Genomic DNA, 26,935 nt, shown 5'->3' on the forward strand with positions numbered 1-26,935 from the left:
TCTTCAGAAACAAACTCTTTATTAAAAATAATACAACTTGCAGGGAATTCCCTAAGGGCATGATATATTACAGAGCTGTACTTGTACTAAGGAACCAAAAAAGGCATACAAACTGGGAAGAGGAAAAAAGGAATTTGGGACGGAAACACACCTTTGCTGAAGTGGAAAGACTCGGCTGAACTATCACTACCACCCTCCCCGGTAGCCTCCTCGGTAGCCCCTGCCTGCTCCTCGGTACCCTCCTCCTCCTCCTCCTCCTCGGCAGCCGCCCCCAGCTCCGTAGGCTCCCCCAGGAGCGCCTGGGTATCCTCGTCCCGCCGGGTGCCAGCCGGAGTAGCCGCTGTAGCCTCTGCCCCTGGGGCCGGAGCCATGGCCGTACCCTCCCCAGCCCCGGGGGCCGGCGCCGTTGTCATAGCGAGCCATCTTGGGCGGGCGGGGGCCGTCCCCGAACCTGGCCAACAACAACACCACACACTGAGGCAATCTCACAAACTGCATCTCTACAAGATGGCAAACAGCACCATGCTCAGCTAAGCCACCTCGATTTTCTGTCAGCACAATGCGATGGTTCAACTACAGTTGCACTTTTGCACCTTTTCCACTTCAGAAAAGCTTCCTTTGCTTCAGAAACAAGGGGCAACAGAGGGGTTCAAGCCCAGTCAAATATGTGTTTTCTTTTTAGGAAAAGGTAGGCCCAAAATAAATATGGATTATCTTTTCTTTAAAAGATAATTTGTGTTTTGTGTTTTGGAAGAGGGGATGACAGCTTTTATTCCTGAGAATTGTTTGTCCTTGTGCAAACAGGCAGTGATGTCTCTGCATCAGGCTTGGAGTGCAAGCATTTCACACATGCTCAGAGCACAGGCACTGAAACCAAAGCCTGAAGTCCCCATTCCCACTGGGGCTGAAACCACAGCCTGCAGTCCCCATCCTCACCATCACTGAAACCCCAGCCAGCAGTCCCCATGGCCACTGGTGCTGAAGCCATGCCTGCAGTCCCCATGCTCACCAGCACTCAAACCCCAGCCTGCAGTCCCCATGCTCACTGGGGCTGAAACCTCAGCCTGCAGTCCCCATCCTCACTGGAGTTGAAACCCCAGCCTGCAGTCCCCATGCTCACCGGCACTCACACCCCAGCCCGCAGTCCCCATGCTCACCGGCACTCACACCCCAGCCTGCAGTCCCCATGCTCACCGGCACTCACACCGCAGCCCGCAGTGCCCATGCTCACCGGCACTCACACCCCAGCCTGCAGTGCCCATGCTCACCGGCACTCACAGCCCAGCCCGCAGTGCCCATGCTCACCGGCACTCACACCCCAGCCTGCAGTGCCCATGCTCACCGGCACTCACACCGCAGCCCGCAGTGCCCATGCTCACCGGCACTCACACCCCAGCCTGCAGTGCCCATGCTCACCGGCACTCACACCGCAGCCCGCAGTGCCCATGCTCACCGGCACTCACACCCCAGCCTGCAGTGCCCATGCTCACCGGCACTCACACCGCAGCCCGCAGTGCCCATGCTCACCGGCACTCACACCCCAGCCTGCAGTGCCCATGCTCACCGGCACTCACAGCCCAGCCCGCAGTGCCCATGCTCACCGGCACTCACACCGCAGCCCGCAGTGCCCATGCTCACCGGCACTCACACCGCAGCCCGCAGCGCCCATGCCCAGCTCGGAGCCGGGGCTCTCACCTGGTGCTGGCGGCCGTGAGTGCCAGGCCCGCGGCCGCCGGCCGGGACAGCTGCCGGATGACGCTCAGCATGCGCTCGTGGGCGGGGTCCAGCTGCCGGACGATGCCCGGCTCCTTGGTCACCTCCACCACCAGCGCCTCCACGGCGGCGCGCAGAGCCACGATGCAGGCGGCCGCCACGTGCGGCATCCTCAGCTTGATCCTGCGGCACAAACAGGGCGTTAGAGCTGCCACGGCTGCCTGGGAGCACCTGGGAAAGAAGAGGTTCTGCAGAGAGGCTTTTCATTGAGCCACAAACCTGCGTTCTCATCTCTGAAGTTCTCATTTGTCACTGAAGAGGTGAGATATTCAGGAGGCAAATTTGAAAGATCCCTAAAATTTGGCATTGTTAAAACATAGCTGTTCTTCTGGTAAAATTGGCTCTTTAAATTTAACGCAGGGCCATGAAGATGCTCTGAGGACTGAAACTCCGGCTCTGGAGACAAGGTGGGCGTGCTCAGCCTGGAGAACAGAAGCCTCCAGAGAGACCTTAGAGCCCCTTCCACTGCCTAAAGAGAGCTTTCAAAAGGTGATACAGGCAGACACTGATAGGACAAGGGGAATTATTTTAAACTGATGTAGGGCAGGGTTAGATGGGATATTGGGAAGAAATTCTTCCTTGAAAGGGTGGTGAGGGCCCTAGCACAGGTTTCCAGAGAAACCTGTGTCAGTTGTGACTGCCCCATCCCTGGGAGTGTCCAAGGCCAGGTTGAACAGGGTTTGGAACAACCTGGTCTACTGGAAGGTGTCCACCTGAGATGAGCTTTAAAGTCCTTTTCAACCCAAAACATTCTGTGATTCTATCATTCTACACTTGGATAAATTCAGCATGTAACTTCCTGCATCAAAACAGCAAGATACAAAAATATAAAGCAAACTGAAAACATGAGGCTCCAAGATTTTGAAAGGTCCAACCCCCAAACTGTTAGTAAATTAAGCTTAAGGAATTCTTTGTCTCTGTTTTACTGACCAGGGGGTAAAAGCAAAAAAAAACCCAAAACAACCATGCAGATGTTATTTGGTGATGGCCAAAAAATTTACACAGCCAGAGACATTTCTTTCCTCAAGCTGTTTCTGTGCCTTGAAAACAAGGTTTCCTCAGCCTTTGCCTCAGGAGGAGGTCCAAAACACACAGTGCTTTTCACTTTTCAGATAAAGAGGAAAAATCTAGCAGTTTTTATGGAAACTGCCTTGTCCAGTTTTCAGTTTAAGTAGGTAATCTGCATGAAACAGGGCTCAAATGAACCTGTCCCTTCCTCATAGAAGGAAAGGTGATGCCTTCCCAACACACCTGTGGTGCACAGTTTGCTCTGGGATCCCTGTTCTACAGACATTTGCTCTGTGTTAGCTGCACTTCCCCTCAGTCAGGGGGTCAGAACTGGATGAGTTTTGTCCTTTCCAACCCAAACCACTCCATGATTCCACAATTCTGTGCACAAGCAGATCCATACCAGTCATCCACCAGAATGAGCTCCCCATCTGACATGACTTTCTTGGAAGCAAAGAGGAGCAGCTGCAGTGGGCTCACCAAGGTCATGGTTTTGGCAGAGATGGCTCGTGTTCGAATCTGCAAGTTAAAGAGGAAAATGACTGTTGAAATGGAAAACAGAGCTCTGCACCTTCCTCTGGACACTGAAACTGGAGAATTTTGTAAAAAAATACCCAAACAACACATAACAAAGCTAGGTATAGCATTAGGAAATTACAAGAGCATGTGCACATGCAAAATTGAATGCCAGAAAGAGGTTTACAGGGATTCAGCACACACTGGTGTAAAATCTCAACAAAAACTATCTTCCATTTTAAAATATTAATTTTCTGTGTCTGCAGTTATGCAGCTTTTGCAAGAGCCACCTCACACTTTGCCAGCCTTAAAATGACCAGGACACATCTGAATTTTCCTCCTACCCTTCAGTTACTGAGGCTGTGATGAAAACCTTCAGTGGGCTCCTACTCATGAAGTTGCCAGATGTCCATGCAGTCACTGCTGTGTCATGTGACACTGACCTTGAGCTTCAACTTAAACATCAAGCCAGAGATAACAGCCCTGCTACACAGCTCCTGCCCCTCAGTTTAAAGGGGAACAGAAGAGGTATCTAATGGGCAGAGAGCTACACACAAATCCTTCCTGCATCCCAGGCTCACCCAGGTGCTAAGCTACTCTTGAGCCACCATCTTAGTCACTCTCCATTTGCTGTGTGTACTTTCATTTAATAAAGCAAAACTCTTCCAGCTCCAAAGTCTTTTGTTGGGTTTAAGGGAATCTCACTTGGGAGAGATGGTCAAGGTGGTCTAACCCTCCTGGGGATCCTGATACAAAGGGTGAAGAAGCAGCAAAGCCTCACCACAGCTCTGAACTATGGATTGGGAATCCAGACTCTCAAGACAAAATCCCTGTACCCAAAGGATTTAAAATTCTGGTTACTACCAAAGCCAAAAGCATTGTTTCCCTTTGCTCCTTGAGCAGCAGCAGCTGAGTTCACGATGGCTGTCACTGGAGCACGTGGACATGCACAGAATGTACATCAAATTCACAGGATGGAGGAAGAGGTCATGGAGACCTTTTGGGTGATGCTTGGGAAATGAGAATTGTCCTTGGGAGATGACACAGGCCAGAACAGGAGAACCCCACTGCCATATTCCATGTTCCTGTTTTATCCCTGGATTCATAAGCAGCAGAGGTGATAAGGATAAAAATTCTCTGATGCCTAACTAGCATGGAAGAGCTCCTAAGACAAACTGTTAATGAAGATAATGACTTACATCTTTCTCTATGACCTGGCTGTTGTAACAAAACTCACAGGAACTTTCTGTGCACCTCTATTTCTACTGAAAGTGCTTGACTGGAAGTTACTAGGAGGCCAAGTGACACCAGGACCATATAACATTTACTTTCTGGAAAGAAAACCAACCAACAAACAACACCCCCATCCCTCCCCACTAAAACTAGCTAAATATTGCCTTCAAAGTTTTTTCTTAAGACTTCTTCTCAAAAAAGAGCCTCTTGAACCATTTGGCAGCACATGATCAAGAATAAACCCAAAATCTCTACCTTCTCTCCAAAAACGAAGAAGGGTGATGGATACTTGATGTCCTGGCTGCTGAAAGGGCAGTTGACAGATGATTTGTGGATGAGAGCATTGTGCCCCTCAGTGGTAAGAATCTTCCTCTTCTCCTTGTGGTAGCAGACATTGGGGTAGACCCCAAAAGCCAGCAGGGAGATGACAACATCCAGGTTGTTATCAGGGCCAGTGTTGTTAAATGGTTGAGTCATCAAACATTCTGTTGGCAGAGAACAGAGGAGTGGCTCAAATCCATGGGACATGAAGGAGAGCACAAGACAGCTATTTAGGATCCTGGATCAATGCAGAGCTGTTTAGGATCCTGGAACAATGCCTTTTTTGATTAAATCAACTGCTAGATGTTATCTCCAATGACCTCTGCACTCAGAGCATTTAAGTTCTACATTCAATTTTTTTATCTTAATGGAGAATGAAAAGCTGAAAAATACTACTACAAAGAGGTATTTTCCGCTCCCAAACTCCTCAAAAACACGAAGAAATGGGTTTGCCCAGAATGTGCTGTACCATAGTATGTTTACTGCATTTGTTTTGGAGACAGATCTTTGGGGGAGGTTAAAATGGATGTTTTTATTAGTTCATTTGTTACAAATCTCCCCCGGGGTCTCTGGTGGCTTGTTTTCAAGTCATCTTGCCCAGAAAAAAGTTATGGATAAATGCAGCAGTAATCCTAACAGCACGAGGAGACAAAAATTAAAGGAATTCAAAGAGAAAAAAAATGAAAAGGAGGGGAAATAAACATCTGCTTAATCCAGGCAGTCATGCCATTTCACTGAGCTCCTCAGCAACATTAGGCAAATTCAGAACCTGGTCAAATTTAAGAGTTTTTTTTTCTCTAGAAAATGGAATAATTTGGCAGACTGCTACACATCCCTCCTGCAGCACAAACAGGAAGTCACAGAACAGAGCACTCTTCAGATCACACAGACTCCCCACTAAGGTCTATGGAAAGAAGGGAGGAAGCACACCACAGCACATTTTGGAGATACAACAAGTGAAGGAGAAAGCAAGCCAGGGAGGTAACACTCCAAGGACACCTGTTTAATAGATTTTTAATCCTGCAGATCTAACCTCAACCTCCAAAATCTCCATGTTGCACCACAGCCACCACAACTTTAGGAAAGAACACTGAAAGTCCACCTGAACGCAGCTGTAAAAGTGGAATAGTGTTATGGCAAATCCACTATACTCCTCCTGTGCTTGGGTGCTCAACACAGATTATCCTGGTTATTTATTCATCCTCTCAGAATGAAAAATGCAACCATTAAACTATTGAACTTAATCAGAATCACCTTCAGGAAAGCCAGAACTAATGAGTATGTCTTTTAGCTGGACTTTTGCTTCCCAAGTCATTCTAAGAGTGGCCATGCTGAGTCTCTTGTGTTCACAAAATCTTTTCTCTGCTTCTTCACCACCCATTCTGAAAAACAGAGAGAATTAGAAGCCTGACAAGGCAAGGAAAAGCTCACCCTGTGTTCTTCAGCTGTACTCTCAGCCAACGTACCTTGCATCATCCCAGGCTTGGAAGACAGAGAGCAAAGCTACGTGATCAGAATGCCTGGTCCCAGCAAAATTCCTATGGACATAACCCAGGCGCTTGCCTTCACTGATGAAAGGCTCAGGGAAACAGGTGGCTGCAGAGATGGTACACACAGCATCTCCCACACTGAAAGGAACCACAGAGGGATCAGGATCATTCAGAGTTAGTGCTGCCAGCACCTGCTGCAGGCTGCAGATACCAGGGAAAACTCCTCTGCTAGAGACCTTAGGAATTTGGCCTTTATCTGCTAGAGTTCTTCAATGAAACAAACAAACTTCCCTGGAAGTGGATGTTAAGTTAGCTTTATCTGCCCTCCCCTCCATCCATACACCACCATCTTCTGGTGAAAAGTGCCTACAGTAATCACAGGACCCTATAGCCATCACAGTGACAAAGAACAGACCTCTCCTACTAAAGCAAAACATGGAGATTGATTTTTCTCCTTATCTCATTATTAAATTCCATATCTCCCCACCTCAAGTTCACTGTTATACCTAGGTGTTTCAAGTCCCACTCCTAATTCAGAATACTCAGCCTCCACTGGTGTCTTGCCTTTAACTGAATTTCATGACCACTTTATGGCCTACACTAAAAGTTATTTCTTCTCTGCTCCCATGAGGATTCACTCACCTCTCCCCAGCTGCTACATTTATTTCCCATCTAGATATATTGGTTTTACTCTCTTGCAAGAGGCTCAGGAACTCAGAGAAACAAGAACATGACTACTGAGACCACTGAACTTACTAAAAAATACAGCCCATTATCATCATCTTGCCCAGACGAGGTTCAATGGGAAGTTTGGCCAGGATTCTTCCAAGAGGTGTCAACTCATCATTGGAATCCAGGGCATCAAGCTCTGAAACAAGATCCATTGTTATCAAAGAGAGTTAACTAACCCTAGAAATCTTTAGATAATACCACAAATTCTCTTCCTGAAGGTTTTACTTGCCTTTGCTCTTCCCATTACCTGAAAATTATCACCTGTATTCATTCTCTAAGCTACCAAAGGTTTTTTCACATAAAATAAAAAAAAGCAGCTTTGTAGCCTCAGCAATTAAATGGGAAAGGAAACACAAAGAATTCCTTGACCATCATAAAATCAGTTTTTCTTGGTCTCTACTGAAGCCAAAAGTGTAAAGAATACTTTGAAGAATAACATGTTTCACCTCCCTAAGAACATACTAGCACTGTACCTGCACTGAAAATCACAGGTCATCCAGGAAAGGGAGGCACCTGCAGACACAGCTATTTGGTGTCAAAACCAAAAATGTTTGCCTTTTCCCCTGGCTCTGCAGTTCTCAGCTGCACAGTATGAAAAATACTAATAATTCTCAGAACAGAAAGTCTACAGAAAGTCAGAAAGTCTGACTACATATCCCTGTCTTTTTTCATTCTGGTCTCCCTCCTGTATACAAGCAACATAGGCTCAGCACACAATTCTACCATAAAATAAACAATGAAATAGATATTTCCGTTGTTAAAAATTGTAGGAAGTGCTTATTTAGTGACATTTACAAGTGTGCTGAGGTTTGAGGTCACTTTCATGCTTTACATCTAAAGCACAAATTTAGAGTTCTTCCCTGCTCTATTTTACTCATAGTATAGTTAGTTCCTTGAAGAGAGTGGTGAGACAACCTAACCCACACATCAGATCTTTGTTTTTCACCCAAATTAATAAATTGAAGACTTAATTTCTTGACAAAATCTGAGATACTGGGTCAGCAAACTGTAAAAAGTGGTAATTAATTAATAAATTAGCAACCTCTGTTTTTCGGTACTTTTATAGAAGCTTTGTGAATGCCTCAAGCACTGGACTGAGTCTAGCCAAACACAGCAGTGCCACAGCTGGAAAACAGGAAGCTGGAAGCTAACATAACTTACTGGTAAAACAACAAAACAAGCCTCGAGTTTGAAGGCTCAAGTTTCTTAAAGGAATGACACTCCATTGGGAATTCAAGTATTTCTTCAGCTGCACAAGCCACTGCCACCCACACGATGCCTCCAGGTTGCTGTGTCAGCCAGAACATGCTGCTCCAGCAATCCACCCCGAGGTGGTAAAGCCATTTTCCAAAGATCACATACATGGAAGACCACCTGGAGCCAGTTCCACCAGCCCAGGATCACTGCCCAGCCCCGTGGCACACGAGGGCTGTTTGTCAGAGATCACATACATGGATGCCAGTTCCTGGAGCCAGTTCCACCAGCCCAGGATCACTGCCCAGCCCCATGGCACATGAGGGCTGTTTGTCAGAGATCACATACATGGAAGAACAGCTGGAGCCAGTTCCATTGGCCCAGGATCACTGCCCAGCCCCGTGGCACATGAGGGCTGTTTGGCAGAGATCACACACATGGAAGAACAGCTGGAGCCAGTTTCAGCAGCCCAGGATCACTGCCCAGCCCCGTGGCACACCAGGTACCTCTGAGCGTGCGCTCTGCCTCGATGACCGCGTCCAGAGGGGGCGGCTCGATGGCCTTGGCCAGGAACTGCCCGATGCCTCCCAGGCGCAGCAGCTTGATGCTCAGAGCGATCTCGTGGAGGGGCGTTCGAAACATCTCGGGTGTCATGTGAGTCTGGAGTCTGGAATGAGAACAAAGACCCATTTCTCTGAACATAGCCTTTGATCACCATGAGGGGTCATTCCATCAGCACAAACCATTGCCCTCCAAAGCAAACTCTGTCTCCAAGCCCCCCCATCGGCTCTCTTTGTGCTGCTGGAACTTGGGCTATTCTACCACAACGTTCTGTACTTCTCCATTATCCTTTGGGGCAAATTCACACTGGAATGGAGAGGGAATAGTCCTCACATCTTCACTGCACACTGTGGGTTCAAGCATGAGCCGACCAAAGAGAGCCTGCAGGGCTGGAGCACAGTTAGCAGCCCCACATTCGTCCTTCACAATCCTCTCCTGCTCTGATAAAAGAAGCTCTTATACTCCTGGGAGACAACCTGCTTTGAGACTGCTGTACATAAAAGCACTTTTCTAGTGCAGCTAGAAAAGGTTTCAAAACACCTTGAACCAATACCCTGATTCAGCTGGCACAAGATTTAGATGATTTCTCTCAAAAAACTATCTGTACAAGTCCACACACACACTTCCTTAAGCACAGAGGAACTTGTATATTTTGGGTTTATATTCTCTGAAGGAAGGCAACCTTAAAACCATGATTACTTCAGTAGCCTAAAATCAGCTCACTGTCAAAAATTATTAGTTAAAATCATTGCACTGTACTCAATAACAGATCTAAATAAATCTGAGAAATTCAATGAGAGTTTTCAATCAACTGAGACTTTCAAGAGTTTACAAAAAGTTGAACACCAAAGCTGTAACAGCCAGAGAAAGGGGCACTGAAACTTCCAGGAGGGAGGTAAGAGTGTAACTAACAGCTGTGTTGCCTTCTCCAACCAGCAAAGAGATTTCCAAGGCTCTAGCAATGGAAAAACAGTCTGGCAGAGGTCAAAAGTTTCAGCAACAGAAAACGTGCCAGAGCACCATGAAGGGGCTTCCTGGCCACAGAATGGGGATGGAGAGAAAACTAACATCTGCCATCCCTGCTTTTTACCACTTTCATGACAAAATGGCCTGTTACATGGCAATGCCAGGTGCCCCCAGTGTTTGAAGGCAGACTAGAGCCTTGCCCTCATTACAAAGCTCTTTTCCTTGCCTCAATTCCCAAGCAGTATTGCTCTCTTCCTGAGAAGTTTGGTAGGTTGCAGTGACACACTTAATACTAAAATCATGAACTATGTATCCACCTCATCCTATGGGTAAAAGCATAACATATGTACATTTTTTTTGAGTCAACACCATCCATCTCTTCTCTGTGCTTTCTGCAATGATTTCCCCAGTTTGACCCAAAGCAGCACCCAACAGTTCTGGGAGGATTCCCAGAGGGTATTTTTGGAGACCACAGCCTCACCTCTCGAAGCGAGCTCTGCTGCACAAATGGAAGCAGAAGCCGGCTCGCACGCGCCCAGCTCTGCCCTTCCGCTGCTCCAGATTGGTTTTTGATGCCCAGACCGTGGCATAGTTTGTCATGTTGTTGTGAGCAGTGAACAGCTTCACTTTTTGCCTGTTACAGGAAAAACACCACTAAAGATTAAACATGCTTCATCTTAAGCCCTGCCAAATCAGTTTCTATTTTATGGCTTGCAGCCACATTGATTTTAAGAAGCCAACCACCCTCAGTTTCTGTTAGTCAGGAAACTAATGCATCACAGTCTTTCTAAAGCAGTGCCCCAGACTATTGCACAGAGTAATGTTCTCACAACTGTACAAAAAGAAAAAATTCTCATGAATTCATGAGCTCTCTGTGTGTAGTTTTCTTAGAGAGCATGCACAGTGAGGCAGGAACTGTAACAGACTACAAAAACCTTCCTTTTTATCATCAGCCAGACACTGAGAGTTTGTAAAACTCCTTTGGCAGATGACGTCTACCAAATTGGTGTGGAGACCCAGTGACACCTCACATGAATAGTGCCAGCGTGACCAGCCCACTCCCCTGAGATGCCAGCATGGTGTGTCACTGTGCTGACCAGCTAAAGACAATGCTGATTTGTCCTGAGGGAGTTGCAGTCCTCAAACTCAGCTCAGGGAGCATGGGAACACAAGGCACTTCTGTGCACTCCCAAAACCTCTTCTGCATTCCCAAGGGTAGGGTTTATGAAACAAAAAGCTGCTTCATGAACTCACTTGCAAGAGTCGATGACAAAGACCACATCATTGATGGTAATGCTGGTCTCGGCAATACTGGTAGATAAAATAACCTATAAAAACCAGGAAATGCAAAGTGACATTATTTGGTTTGAAAAAACTGATAATGCCCAGCAAGATAAACTACAGAATTTATTAAAGAAGTCTGCAATACGTTCCCCAAATGCCCAAGAGAACTGCACAGAGAGAAGGCTCCGTACTTTGGTCACCCCAGGAGGCACAGGATCAAACACCCGACGCTGCTCATCCAGAGGAACCTGGGAATGCAGAGGTAAAATCCTGTACTGGTGGCCTCCTACAACAGGAATATAAAAAGGCTGGTAACTACTACTGTGTGAATCTCATTTCTTCTTCCCACAACATAAAAATTTCTGGCCATTCACTCTCACACCAAATTAGCTCCCCAAGCCATTCATCCAAGTCCCATCGTCACTCAGTCAGTAGTTTCCCTGGGAAAAGATTGAATATAACAAAGCAGCTGCTTGTACCAAAGCGTGGGTTCATTTCTAGATGCTTCTGCATGGTATAGATTAAGTTCCAGCCAGGCAAGAAAACAAGGACAGCTCCTGGGACATTCAGAGTCCTGATATAAATCAGCAGAGCCTCAATCAGTTCAAAAGAGGTTTCTCTCTCATTCAGCTGAGCCATGGAGTGCTTTGTTTCTGGGCCATATTCATCGCTGCAAATAAGGTTGCAGTTGGCCTACAAAAGAAAAATACCACAAAGGAAATCATATAAATGAATTTACTCAAACTACAGAGACCGGCTGGCCAGGCAAATAAGAAAATGAAATGTGGGTAGATGTCTTTCAAGAATAAAATGGCCATTAAAAGAAGATTTCAATTAAGTGGCCCAAACAAAAGTTTCAAAATTAAAAGTTGAATAAAACTGTTATTTTCTTGACAATGTATGTAAGCACTGACAATATCAACTGCAAGAGAAGGGAAAGAATTTATATTTTCACCCTAAGAAGGTACCACCAAGCTTCTATTTCTCTATTTCTTTTTCAAGGTAACTAAACTTCACTTTCAAAAGCACTTCAGTTTTAGCTCTAAAGAGAAGTAGTTTGACGAAACATGATAACCTTAGCTTCAATGAAAAAGAAATTCTTCAGTTTACAAGGGCAAGAAAAAAATTTAGTTCTACTGCTAAAGTTAACAGCAATCTCATATATCAAAAATAGGAAAGCTGCTAGAGATGTTTCACTTCAACAGTGCCAAATGAATTACACTCAAGCTGGAGTACTAAAAATGGCCCTTGTTTAATTTCTCATATTAAAACTCAAACATACATCATCATCTTCACCACTTTCTTCATCCTTCTCTTTCTTCTTCTTTTCCTTGGGTGGAGGGACAAACTGAGTCATTTGAATACAATCTTCCAGAAAATAATCTGCAAGGACAGACAGATGGTAAGGACTGACTGCCGGAAGCCTGTGCAAGAGACCATAACTCTTTACACCACTTCTCAAGAGTCTCCTGAAATAAACCAGGATATTTCAGAGTATGAATGCAAGACTGATAAAAACTCAAGCAGTTTCTGGAAGTGCAAGCAAGGATTTACCTTGGACAGGAAAGGTTCTGCCATAGACCTCGATGATGGGACAGTTGAAGAAGTATTCACAAAACATGCTGGTATCAATGGTGGCAGACATGAGGACAACCCTGATCTCAGGATACACCTGAACAACATCCCTCAGCACCACCAAAAGGAAGTCAGTCTGCAGAGAAAGAGAATAAGGGCATCATTAACTTCACAGCTATAAAAAGCAATATCTTCCCAAGAAACCAGAAGGAATTACACATTTACTGAGCAAGAGAAGTAACAAGTAGAGCAAAACTGTTCTAAAACAAGAAACAGTTGTCAGTGCTCTATTTTGAAACTACTGCCATGCCTGGGGTTTTTAAGATTTCCAGTGTAAAGAAGGGTTTTTCTTTTCTACAAAAATAGTTTGCTTCCTTCCTAACAATACATTACAACCTCAGGTATTTTTAAACTTGGCTTACGTATAAAGTAGCCATAATTAATAAAATAAATAGTAATTAGTGCAGGTATGTGTGATGTTTGTAGTTCTGTTTAAATATGGCATTTATCTCGTTCTGCCATACAGTTAGGCATGCACTTAGCTCAACAGACAAAATCCCAACCTCACTCACAATTTCCAAACTTGTATTTTACATCATTAGCATACATTTAATAGATGAAGAGATGCATCAGAAAAATGTGTGTTAAATGTGTGCAATTTTATTCAAATGAGTCCCCAAATTCTGTCCAAACACTGTGTCAGAACTTCACGGTTTCTCTCACTCTTGCTATGACAAAGCTGAAAACTATACAGAATAATCAAAGGAACAGAAAATGTTTGCCATTTCAAATTATATACATCTCCTAATTCTATCATCAGATTGTATTTTACTTCAAGTAAACCCTGAATTTCAATGTATCACTATCAAGACTGCAAGTTCTGTGAATACCACCAGTAATACAACAGTGTCAGCAAAAACAGCACTCCAAAATAACAGTGTCATTCAGCGTGCTCCCCCACTTGGACAAGATGTGTTTGTACTGCAGTGTTCCATTTTCCAGAGAGGACCAGGACACAGGGGATCCTAACAGGAGAACAGTCAGAGGGCAGCAAGGAAGCACAGGTCCTTGCTCTGCTACTTAGATAAGGAATAATTAAGAGTTCTAAAAATCTTATCCAAGAAGGAAAACTTACATCTGACACTCATTAAGACAAAGTTTCCTCCTGCCTGTTGGCTATGACAGACAAACAGATACAGAATATAAACAGAACAGAAGCATACAGAGAGTAGGACTGTCATCACCAGCTAACTCACATTAATGTCTCTCTCATGGATCTCATCAACAATAACATGACTAATGCCACGGATCCCAGTCTCCACCTTTCTCAGAAGAACACCTAAACCAGAGACAGAAGGTAAGTGTTCATGTAACAGTTCAACCTTTCCCCTCCCAGTCCCTGGTTTAAAAATCAGGAAGTGGGCAGGCTGTGCAGCCCATTTTCCAACCTCATCTCTAATTGCCATGCTTTCCTTTGTACAAGTGACAGCAAGGCCACAAAGCATTACCACAAGAGACACTCTTCCATCTTTCCCACCCAATGCTGTTTCCCCTTTTGTCTTTTAAGGACAATCAATATATGGCAATTTTATCTCTTCATGGGATTATTTCTGTGTGCTATCACACCTGTATTATCAGACTTCTGAACAAAAATCTGAATTTTTCTTTGCACAATGGCCTGTCAGCAAACTTTTACCCAAAAAAACCTTTTCCATCTTCTAAGCAGACTTTTTTTTATAAAAATTTCAGTCTAACCACATTTCTGCTTTTGCTGCTGACTCAGAGTTCAGACCCACGATAAGCTCCAAGCCTAGGAAGCAATACAGACCTACAGTGCAGAACAGGATGCTGGCGTGGGGCCGAGGGAGCACAGACTCGAAGCGCACGCTGTACCCGCAGCTCTGGCCGGGCTCTTCCCCCCTCTCGTAGGACACACGCTCCGCTACGGAAACCGCGCTGATCCGCCGCGGCTGGGGGGGGCAAAAGTTTTCCCTAACTTAATGAAGAGGTTTTAGAAGTTTATCACAATACCACTGAAAGGGATAAAGGAAATCCTAAATGCTACAGGTGTCCTGAACTAAGATTGCTTTACCAAGTAATTGTTAAACAATAACATTGTAACAGCACAGGGTTCTTTTCACAAAAGAGGGATATAAGGATTGATGGCAACTACAAGCTGCTATTTCCCAAATCATTTCCCCTTAGTCTGCTGAGAGTTTTCACCTGGGCAAGATTCAAGCCACGTTATCCAAACTGTAAATCCATGCAAGAGTAACATACCAAACAAAAAGACACATGATGCTGAGGTTTCTCCTACTTATATTGCTGAGGAGATATCTTTAAGAACCATGTCCTGCAATGACAATAGGTTCCTCATCACATCCTTCAATCCCCCTTCAGGGCCAGGTCGGATGGGGCTTGGAGCAACCTTGTCTAGTGGATGGCATTGCTGACCATGGAAGGGTGTTGAAAAGAGATGAACTTAAGGTCAATTCCAATCCCAACCACTCCATGGCTCTGTAAATTTCATCCTAACCAACAGGTGATTTCTTATATTCACCACAGAACAGCAGTGGTCACACACTCCTCACCTGTGTCACCACGATGTTGCACTCAGCAGCTCGGTTGGTTCTGATGTACTCATCCAGGATGTACTGGGGCACTTGAGTGGTTTTGCCACAACCAGTGGCACCACGGATGACAACAACAGAATTGTGACGGATTGCCTCCAGAATTTCACTTTCAAAATTCTTCAGAGGTAAAGCCTCTCTCTCTTCTTGGATCTGGAAAAAAAAGTCCAGGACATTTCCAAAATCTCCAAAAAGCAGCCTGTTCTGCCCCACATCTATACTTTGCCTCACTTTTCCCTTACTCAAAGGAAAAACTGCCAAAGAACAGATCATAGTTTGTACTTTTTCCTGGCACAGCACAACTCACCCCCACATCCACCCCAGTGGAACACCCAGCACTGCTGAAAACGTGCTGTGTATTTGTGCTGAAATCCAGCCTTATACACTGTCTGTCACGTTCCAGCCCTTCTGGTAAACGCAGAGCCCAGGGCAAGGATGACAGGTGACAGGACACACACTCACCCTCTGCAATTGCTGATCCTGCTCCAGGCGGTACATGAAATCACTTCTCAGCTCCGCGCTGATTTGCTCCGGAGTGAGCTGCAAGTGCAAGACATCACTTGGAGGCTTTGTGACCCCTCTTCTTATCTACAGCCTAACTTCAGGATCAGATCAGTCACACCAACAGTGACCCCAAATATCCCTAAAGGATCACATCCTGTATAACTCCCTGAAATAAGTTTTATTTCATTCATTCCAGTATATTTAACATTCATCTTCAAACAAGTCTCTCAGAAAGACCAACAACACTGAAATTAACAGTTGTTTAAATTGAAATACTTGAAGAAGATGATTTAAACAGGAGTTTTTAATATAAGTAATGACCTAATGTAAACACAAATCCACCCTTTAAACAGTAGCTGAAAAGGTAAAAGTTTGAAGAGAATTCATAAGGCAAACCCTGTCTAACAACTGCAAAAGAAATGTGAAGAAATGCAAGTTTGGTATGAAAGGGATAGTTGTTTTTAGAGCAAATAAGCTGTTCCAGTCAGGACTTGTACAGGAAAATCCTGCAGAGTTTTGAAACCAACTCAATTTGCAATGTCCATATTGATTATGTATTTCATGCAGTAACATCTAAATTTACCTTACTTCTCTATAATTTAAAAAAAATCAATACTAAATCAATGTAACTTATGCAAAAAACTCCAGTAGAGAAATAATTAAATTATTATTATGGCCATAAGCAATCTGAATGTTGTAGGAAAACCAAGTTCCTGCCCTAAGAGTCTTTTCTGACCAGTTTATTCCAATCAGACCAAATTACTCTCTGAACTTGGCAAACCAGTCACTCTTTCCCTTCACCTTAATTTTACCATGCCACACTGTTGCTTTTCATTTGTTTTGTGCTGAATGGGACTAGAAATGACAAAAAGTAAGGAAGCTGGTTACTTGTGTAGTGGCACTGGCTTGGAGCAGTTTCTCCTCCCAGAACAAGGGTCTGAGCATGGAAGTATGGGAAAGAAAGGTCAGAGAATTCTAAATGACATGGCCATGAACTTTCCTTGTAATTTCAATTATGAACTTTGTATGGGCTGCACGATAGCAGGCAGAAGGTGAAATTGGGACACTCAAGACACTGCTGGTCAAGACCTGATAACACATGAAGTAAACACAAAGAACTCTCTGCCCCTAGGTCAAGAAGGGAATAAATTTACCAATGGACTGTCTTCTCCTTCGAAACAGCTCATACTTTAAATCTTGGTGAGGGAGAAGCATTTAGAAGTTCCGGAAGCATGAGAAAATCAAGTAACAGAACCATTTTTTAAGTTGTCTTACATTTGCCAGTGGACCCTCATCAATATTGCAGCCAGTCCAAGGGTTCCAGTTGGAATGAGGTGGTGACCAGGGAACAACTCCCATGTGACTTTGTCTCTGTGATGGTTCGAAATGGGCCAACTTCCCAACGTTGATCAGAACTGGGTTACTGGGATCTTCAGGCTAGAAATCCAAAAGCAAAGTGGGCAAAGACAGATAAATGATTACATGAGCAGGTGTGATGCTCCATCCTTGGAGTATTGAACCACACACTCACCACAGGCACGATCTCCAGGGACAGCTCCCGTACAGTCTTTTGCAGATTATTTTCTAAGTCAGGAGACAGCGACACCTCATAGGGTTCCAACTAGGAAATATTTAAAAACTACATGTCATTATACAGGCACTGGAAGCCAGAACTGTGGGCTATTACAGGTGAACCATCAAACACCTCCTTGTGAAACAAGGCCAAACAGTATCATCAGTTCAGCATTCACACTCTTGGAATGTTTTGCCAACTGTTCATTGAATAAGGATTTGTAGGGTATTTTAAAATATCTGAGTTTTATTTCAGAGGAATATGTTCCCAAACTTGCAACCAAATACCTAAATAACACATATTCCTTGGTATGTGTGTATCTATATATATATATATATATATTAATTGCCAGAAAATGATCACATAAACAGACAATTAAACAGCCAGCCTTGTAGAAAAATTATACTGAAAATAGCATTTGTTACAAATCCTATTTCATTTAAGAGAATGTAAAATTAGTTACTGTTCTAATCACATGAAGTTATATTTCTGATCCAAATCGCTCACCAGAACAGAAACAGTTGCGAAAGAATAAAAATTATTAATAACTTCTAAGATGTTAAATATGGAGAGCAAACTCTTAACTCACCCCTGTTTATGAGAGTGCTTCTATGTTATGAAATGAAAGCAATAATTCCTGTCCCTCCTGCCAAACTCACCGATTCTCCTTTCTTCTTCTGCCCAGAGTAAGGCTCAATGACACCAAGATGGTAGAGCTGTCTGACCAGGGAAAGGGCACAGGACTGTGCTGCCAGCTTTTTGTTTGATCCGTGCTCACGACTGAAAATCCCTGCAGCACACAAAGGTCACAGCTGGAGCAGCAGGGCAGTCAGGCAGCTTCCACAGAAGACACTACTCTGAACTGGGCTCTCTGACTGTACACTCAGACCAAGTTTCATGGACAGTCTCAAATCTTGATAAATCTAGAATTCTAACATAAACCCCAACCAGGCCCCTCCTCTGCCCAGCTCACACTGGCTGTGTGATGTTACTTTCCTGCTAAATAATCCTTTGAAGTTTTTCTGCATTCAGTGCCTAAGGAAATATGACTGCCCAATAACACCCAGCAGCATCATGCAAGTGACCTTTACCTCTGGAAGTATACATAACTATAATAAACTCTGCACCCACAAATGTTCCTCTATACCAACACCCATCTCTTGCTAAGGTAAAAAATAAATAGGAGCACTTACTTCTGCCCAGCTGCCTCACATAAATATTCATTTCTGCATTAAAGCTCCTGCAAGAGAAAGAAAGAGCACAAAGGTACAACTACCAATAGCTGACTCTGCAAACATACTTAGTCTTTCCAATATTTCTAGGCAAAGATCTCTGTCCTCAGTCAGAAACTCTCAATTCACCAATGACCAAGGTAAAGTATTACTGCTTTTAGTCCCTTTAACCCCAAGGTAGTAGGTAATAGACCTGTCATCAACAGAACCAGTACATTTGATAAGAAGAGCTCTGAATGTGCCACTGTTCAGCACTGAAATTTACAGCCACATTATTAGGAAATATGCTCTGAGCTGTCCAAGTTTAAGGCAACAGTTATAAAGCAGGTGGGATGTAACATTAACATGCATCCCAATGTACCATTAACTGTATCCCACATAAATATTGGTATAACACTAATGCAACACACCAACAGCCTGTGTTTAGTGACTAGATGCAACATTAAATATGGTTACTCTGCTTTTCACCACACACTTGATCAGCTCAGAGCATAAACAAAACCAAACCAGGTCATAGAGCCAAAACCACGGTACTTATCTGAACAGGAGACAGAATATTTGGATTTGCATGCATTTCCATTCCCTTATTGACATATTCTAGAATCATCAAAACTTGAGTAACAGAGTAATAGTTACTCAAGGGTAACTCTGGTTAGCAAACCCAACAGTTTGCTTAGTAGACATGTAACCAGTTCAGTTAAAGGTTAACTAGCATATTCATCAAAGAATCATAGGATCATGGAATGGTTTGGGTTGGAAGGGATCTTAAAGACCATCTCATTCCAATCCCCTGGGCAGGGATACTTTCCACTGTCCCAGCTTGCTCCAAGCCCCATCCAACCTGGCCTTGGACACTTCAGGGATGGGGCAGCCACAGCTGCTCTGGACAACCCGTGCCAGGGTCTCACCACCCTCACAGGGAAGAATTCAGGCTTTAAAAAAATCCTCAACAGAGGAGAATAGCAATCATGACCCATGTTTTTAAGAATCCCAAACCTAAGCCTGTATTTGCCACATGAAATATTAAAGCTGAATTCTTGTAAGACAGGATTTAAACTGGCCAATGTGACTGAAGGTGCATGACTGGAATTTATTGGACTGAGATCCTCTTTGGAAATTAGGGCTTGGCATTTGCACAGGTGGAGGTTGTGCCTTGCACCTGCATCCTCCATTTTTTGCTGCAAACAAACAATAGAAAAGGTTAAGTGAGTGACTGAAATTTCAGGTTAGCCCTCCTTCCTGTGCTATCAGTGAACTGACCTGCAGGCACAGTGGCTTCAGGGGTGGAAGGCCACTGGCTCTCAGGGACACAACAGCCACCTAAGACACCGATGACAGTATGTTTCTCAGCCAGGCCTACAGTCAGCATTCAATCTCATTCTCCTCCACCTGAGGGGAGAACAGCAACACCAGAAATCAGTTTGCAGCAGAATCCCACATGATTCCCTAGTCCAGCCTCAGCAGCCCATGTGTGAGCAGGCACAGGTCTGTGGTGTAGGTCTTCAGCAGGAACAGGAGGAGGCAAAGTAGGAGGCATCCCAACACAGAAAAGCCACATCCCATCCCTTAACATGAGCTCACGCTTTGTGTTTTAGGACAGCCATCTTTATATTTACAACTTATACCCTCCTATCATAGTTAAAGTTTCCAAATTCAAATTTTCCAGCTATTACTAAGTTCTCAGACCATGAGTATGATTAATTGGCCACAAACCTATGAGAGCATGACTGGCATATCTGTTATAATCTATATCTCTGATCATTACCTTAAAAAGACCCAAAACAGATTGGCAAGATGCACAACTAGTATTTCTTTAAAAACACCCAACAACCTAAACTTTATTATGCTCTCAAAACTCCAAAAACATCTCTCTCCTGTTACACACACCAGAAGGGTTAAATCCAACAGTCCCTCAATGAGCCCTAGGATTGTTTCATGCCTATTTGATTTATTGCAGCAGGTAGTGAATAGCCCCTTCTGCCATTCCATCCAGGGCAATCCACACACCCTTCCCTGAACAAAAAGTATATAGGAAACTGAAATGCACTCCAGGAGAACAATAGCCAGGCTGAGAAACATACTGCCATCAGTATAATTTCATTCTGCTCAAGACTAGATAAATTTAAATACATGGGGTTTAACGCTGCAGAAGGTGTAACAAAAAATGAGCCACACAAATAATCCCTAAGCTACAATGTCACAGCATATATCAAAGTTGAGATGACCATGATACACAGAGTATCATCATTCAATTTCAGAAGGCTTTAAGCATTCACCCATACAGGGTAACACCCTGTCACTTCAGAAGGCTGCAAGCCTCTGCCCTTCTTGTTCTCCAGCCCAGCCTTTTATCCCCTCCTGTTGGTGCCCTGCCCCTGTGTGCCCTCTGTTCCCTTTGGTGGCTGCTCAGTGCCCCTGGGCACTCCATGGCTCGTTGCTGTCAGTGCTGCTCACCTGCTGCCACAGCTGCACCCACTGGGGATGAGGCTGGGCCAGCCCCACTCACAATCACCACACACTGTATGCCCACACTACAAGATAGAAGAAATGTACAGAAGCTATGCCTGCAACAAGCAGAACTTAAATTCCTCGTACTGTAGAAATTAACTTTTTATGTCACTCACTTGAGTGAAGGAAATGGCCTTGCCTGAGACACACAAATTGAGATGCAGTGACTTGAAGACAACTTTTAAATGAGAATTTATAACTTTCTGTACCAACAGACAGTTTTAGATGTTCCAAATGATTGAAAGACTCATTAACAAAAGAATACTATAAGTCCTGCAAGTGAGACTCTCTTGAAAAGGCTGTAATAGGAAAATTCTCCTGTCTTTCTAAAAATATAACTCTCATAGAACACAAATTTATATAATGCAAAAAAGCCCAACCCCAAACTTAATCAGGAGAATCCAGCAGCAGCAGCATGCCATTGTTTCCAGTCACAAAACATCATTGTATTTCACCAGAAATAATAGTGTCCTAACATCTGGATGATTTGTAAAGACTCTTCCTAATAGGGATAAAAGAATAAAAAAACATCAATTCTTTAAGCACAATCTGTTATGAACTACTTTCATTTGGGAGAAGCACATGCAAATTCTCTGGTGGAAAGACTAAAAGTCAAAAAAAGAGTAATATCCAGCTGGTCTTAACTGAAACTTAAGACTCTCAGAACTCCTTCGGGATGATTCTGCCAAACTGTTTTTTTCCAAAGGAAGATTCTATTGCCAAAAAAGTTTATTATAATAAATACATATTATATAATAATTATATATATATAAAATACAAATATAACTGAAATGTCCTTAAGGCACATTGCTACATAAGCAAATTTAATATTTATTTAAAATGCACAAAGGCAACAACACTTACAGAACAATTACCACAAGCAGTTGAGCTCTTTTCGCAGAGACTGACACCCCAGCAGATGACTAGAGGACAGAAATCAGCTTAAAAGCTGCATATCCAGAATTTCTCAGGAATTTCTACAATCCCTCAGATCTCTGCACTGAGGCTCCTCAGCCCCATATCAATATTTAGGGATGTTGTTGGTCCTGGCACAGAACACTATGGCTCTACAGAGCTTGGCAAGTAAGTGTGAACAACCACTATCAAAAATAATTTGAATCTTTCATAAACAGACAGTGACTAAAACTACAAAACCTGTTGTGATCAGGCCCCATTTCAGTGTATTTATATTCTTCCTGGATCTTCTCCTTTTGGAAAAACTGGTTCAGACGTGCCTTGGCATTTTCCAAGGTCCAACCCCCGTGAAGATCTGCATTTAAGTCCACTTCTGACTCTGAGGTCTAATATGGAAAAAAAGAGTATTGTTTACCAGTTTGAAGATTAAGTAATTCACCTGTATGCTATAAAATAATTAAGACATCACAGAAAATGCTAAAAAGTCCTCAGTAATTCTTATTTTCAGAATAAAGTGTCTATACAAAGTCCTGGATGTTCAGACTATCCAGAGTGATTTATTTGTCCCTAGCTTAAACAAATTAACTTCATTAAAAGTCAACAAAATCTACAGCTTAAACTAACAGCAAAATATCAAAAGAAAACTGCAACCTAGATTATAAATGCAAATAACAAAGGGGGTGAAAGATACCTGTTTAAGAAGTAAAGGAGAACACCTCTGCATGACTTACCTGCTGCCCTTCTTGCTCCTCTTTTCTGGAATAATAATCTTGCAAGTTTGCACCCCGATCCCACTGAGCTCCATGACTGACACAGTTTTCAGGTGCTGCACCTGGTCCATTGCCTACCACACAGAAAAAAAAAAAAAAATTAAATAAAATAAGTCCCCCAAACATGTTCTTAACAATGGAGAGGCATTGCCTGGCTGTCTTGACAGGCCATGACCAGTCCCTCAGATCTCATGCAGTCACCCACACCTCTCCCTCAAAACTATGACTTTGGTGTCCTGTCTGCAGAGTGATGCAATTTTAGGGAGAAAACACTGCCAAAATACATTCAAATACACAAAAATTACAGTTTTCAGTCTTACCTACATCACTTTTTAATAGCAAATGTGGAGGAAGAGGTCCCCCCACAGCTGAACTGGAACCAGTGACATCTCTTGCTGCTTCCTGTCCTCCAGTGGGGATATCACCTGCTGCTGGCTAGGGAAGGGAATGAAGGAAAACCTCAGCACTTCGGTGCAGAACAATCATTTTACAATTTAGCTAGAAACTGTTCAGGAAGTCTAAAGACCTCAGGCAACATCGTGCAACATTTATACCCAGTAAATATGCAATAGTTACTACTCAGAAGCAATCCCAATAGTAACACAACTGTGAATATTTTAACACTGAACTGCCAAGAAATTAATTGGCACACTAAACCCAAAACAGCAGTCCTGTTCCCATTGGGTTCCACCTAGGCTGGTGAGGCTGGGAGGTTGCTTCTACTCAGAAAACTCATGTATCCTCAATGGAGCACTAGAGGAAGATCCTTCCCTCTCAACAGGTAACACATAACTTCACGCTTTGTTTATTTCTCTAAACTTGCTGTAATGACAGAATTACCCTCCTCTTCCTCTGTCGCAGACATTTCTTCACAGAAATCCTTTCTTTCAGATTTCTGTGTCTTCTGGAGGGCAGAGGCCTCAGAAGATAATGTAAACAATTGTTATCAGCTGCTGGGGAATGTAATGGGATGCACCTTGATTGGCTCACGCTTCTTGTTTATAATTAAGGGCCAATCACCAGTGCAAGCTAGGGGACTGAGTCCTTGGACACAACTTTGTTATAGATTCTTTCTTTCTATTCTTAGCTGGCCAAGCAGCTCTGCAACCTCTCTCTTTATTCCTATAAGTATAGTCATAATGTATTATTTATCATATATCAATAAATCCAGCCTTCTGATCTAGAAACAAGATTCTCGTCTCTCTCTCACCAGCAGTGACCCACTCAGGACACTGTAATATTCCTCAGCCTTTAAATCATAGTCACTGCTGAGTGTTCACAAAACATCACAAAAAGCAGTGATCCCATTACATACCTGAAGCAATTATGGTTTAAAAATGCCACATTTTCAATGTCTGGTTTGATATATATGTGATTATTACTTTTGGGTTTGGCTTTAGTTATTTTTAAATCACACAGGATTATATATATTATATATATTATACACACTATATATATTATATATGTTATATACATTATATGTATATTAGAGCATGGCTCTAAGACTTCACAGTGCCAGGTGTGAGTACTCAGCACTTTGAAAGCCAGGTTGCACCTCACAGCATCACTCTAAATTCTTCCCAGCCTAATCAGCTTTGCATCATTTGATCTGGTAAATACAACGTGCAGCTGTATTTGCCAGATCATCCTACAACATTCAATTGGACCTGATAATCTCAAAGGTCTTTTCCAACCTAAATGATTCCACAATATTCTGTATGTGCCCCAGCCCCCCTCACATTACTCACTGCACATGGGCACCAGACTGAACTCCAGGGATGAAACACAACCAGGAGCATGGCAGCCCAACAACAGAGTAGCCTTTGGTAAGGAGAAAGAGCAGCTTACTGCAAAAGCAGGGATTTCATCCTTCCTCATTTCATTCACCCGCACCAAGTAGTTGATGAAGTCTCGGGCAGCATTGCTCTGAGCATCCTTCTTGTTGGTGGAGTTGCCCATGCCAACATAGTTGAAGCCTTCTACTCGGACCTGCAAGGAACAACACACTGCTCATGTGCAGCTGAAAGGGGCTTGGAGGCCAGCAGCACCCACAGGAGCACAAATCCTGGCTGCTGCTAAGTGCAGGAGAAATAATATTGCTAACTATTGTTACATATCATTATATATTGCTGTATATTTCTCTAGGTTTTTAAAAGCAAACCCTCACATTCTGAGAACTTCTCCTCTCAGAGCACAAGGGCTCTGGGTCCACTCAGCCATAGCTCCATGTTATTCCAACTACATAGATGTGATTTATTTCTGATTTTTTAAACTTTAAAACAGCAATTCTATACCCTGGACAATGGTACCTCCAACCACACAGTAACCATACAGGATTCACAGCCATCGTACCAGGCTGCAAAAATCAGTGAGAGGTGTTTCAGTGAGACTGATCCTTTCACTTGTTAAGCTTCCATGGATAATCGTGGGACATCAACATATCAAAGCCACTACAACACTGATATATTGTATAATGCACAATATGTATAGTGTGACTTTTTACAAAAAGGATGGAGTGACAGAACAAGGGGGAACAGGTTCACACTGACAGAGGGCAGGGTTAGATGGAATATTAGGAAGAAATTGCTCCCTGTGAGGCCCTGGCACAGGTTGCCCAGAGAAGCTCTGGCTGCCCTATCCCTGGAAGTGCTTAAGGCCAGGTTGGATGGGGCTTGGAGCAACCTGAGATAGTGGAAGGTGTCTGTCCATGGCAGGGGGTGGGACTGGATGAGCTTTAAGGTCCCTTCCAACCCAAACCATTCCATGATACTGTGAATATATCTATTCACACAACCATTCCATCTGAGTATTGCTTAACCAGTAATAATACCTTGAAAATTCCTTTAATGCCACTGTGTTTCTTTGTTTTCTTATGGACACAGAAGACAAATACAGGAGGGAAGGGTAAAATGACAAATTTAAGGTGTTTAGTGCAAATCCATGGCATCACTCACGAACTGATCTGTTCTACACATGGCCTCACAGCTCCCACATCCCCAATACGTACAGGCAGGAGTAAACTACCATTAGAGCAGTGCAGAGTAGCAACCATTCCTGCAAAAATTCTTTTAATACATTTCACCTCAAGTTCAAGAGCAGACCAAAGCTCTTGGCAAAGGTGACATACAGTACCCCTCACCAAGTGCAAGAAGGGTCACACACAGTGCAGACACACACCACCCTTAAATAAACCAATCTGTTTTCCCTCTAAGAACATCATTTGGGATTTTTCCCTCCTTTCACTCATTTCACACCTCAGTGCACACTCAGCCAGGACACTCTGGCTCAAAGTGCCCCAGCCCTCTCCAAGCCCTCGGCTTCCAGTGATTCTCACGCAGGCTGGGCAGGGCCCAGACCCCAGACAGGACCCCAGACCCCCGGTGCTGACCCCAGGTTCCTTCTGGCAGAGCCCAGAGCCCGGCAGCACCCCCAGCATGGCCCAGGGTTCCCTCTGACCGAGCCGCCAGCCCTGCTCCCAGACCCCCGGCACTGACCCCAGATTCCCTGGGGCAGAGCCCCGGGTCCGGCCCTGCACGGTCCTCGGCATCTTCCCGAGACCCCCGGCAAAGCCCAGATCCCGTCAGGAACCTCAGATCCCCGGCAGGGCCCACATTCCCTCTGTCAGGGTCCTCAGACCCCCGGCAGAGCTCCTGGCCCCTCTCGGAGCTAAATCCTTGCTCGCAGCACGGCCCAAGCTCCCTCCGGTAGAGCCCAGGCTCCCGTGGCGGCCTCCAGGCCCCAGCACAACCCCCGGCAGGGCCCCAGATCCCCGACACAGCCCCGGCAATTCGGCCGGAGCCCGCCCAGCACCCGGAGGGCGCCGGTGCCGCTCTGTGTCCCCGGCCCAGCCCTAGACACCCCCTGACAGCCGCCAGCCCCCAGCACGGCCAGCCCGCTGCCCCGGCGGGGCAGGCCCGCACCTCGCAGAGGAAGGTCTGCCGGCCGCGGCCGCCGGCGGCGCGGATCTCGTAGGCCGGCATCACCCTCCTCCGGCCGCACCAGGCGTACAGGAAGTTCTTCACGTCCCCCATGGCCGGGCCGGGGCATCGGGGCACGGCCGCCCCTTCCAGCCGGCGCCGGGCCCGCGGCAGCTCCGCACGGCAGCGCCTGCGCGGGCCGGACGGCGGCCGGGAGGGGCCGGGCCGCTCCC

At 44.5% G+C, this 26,935-nt stretch overlaps 1 protein-coding gene across 3 annotated transcripts; it reads right to left on the minus strand.

Annotated features, from left to right (window-relative positions):
• DHX9 (DExH-box helicase 9) lies at positions 1-26,872 on the minus strand. 3 transcript variants are annotated; one of them, XM_063165479.1, is made up of 27 exons: positions 26,706-26,872; positions 24,634-24,774; positions 23,106-23,220; positions 22,747-22,859; positions 22,256-22,401; positions 18,554-18,600; positions 18,020-18,150; positions 17,319-17,408; positions 17,063-17,224; positions 15,746-15,823; positions 15,245-15,436; positions 14,482-14,623; positions 13,910-13,992; positions 12,633-12,789; positions 12,361-12,461; positions 11,558-11,771; positions 11,270-11,364; positions 11,049-11,122; positions 10,276-10,428; positions 8,774-8,934; positions 7,098-7,209; positions 6,318-6,479; positions 6,106-6,233; positions 4,786-5,015; positions 3,185-3,300; positions 1,696-1,896; positions 1-451 (listed from the first exon to the last, which is right to left on the minus strand). In XM_063165479.1, exons 1-27 carry the CDS (start codon positions 26,814-26,816, stop codon positions 187-189), a joined length of 3,720 nt encoding a protein of 1,239 aa, XP_063021549.1. In that variant the 5' UTR covers positions 26,817-26,872; the 3' UTR covers positions 1-186. The 3 variants fall into 3 exon arrangements, with proteins under 3 accessions (XP_063021549.1, XP_063021551.1, XP_063021550.1); XM_063165480.1 differs by lacking the exon at positions 1-451 and adding an exon at positions 1,993-2,066 and having other exon boundaries at positions 1,766-1,896; positions 26,706-26,870; XM_063165481.1 differs by lacking the exons at positions 22,256-22,401; positions 22,747-22,859; positions 23,106-23,220; positions 24,634-24,774; positions 26,706-26,872 and adding an exon at positions 19,853-19,981.
• Between the last annotated feature and the right edge of the window lie 63 nt (positions 26,873-26,935).

This window comes from Melospiza melodia, chromosome 11 (genome assembly GCF_035770615.1).
Source record: "Melospiza melodia melodia isolate bMelMel2 chromosome 11, bMelMel2.pri, whole genome shotgun sequence".
Taxonomy (NCBI): domain Eukaryota; kingdom Metazoa; phylum Chordata; class Aves; order Passeriformes; family Passerellidae; genus Melospiza; species Melospiza melodia.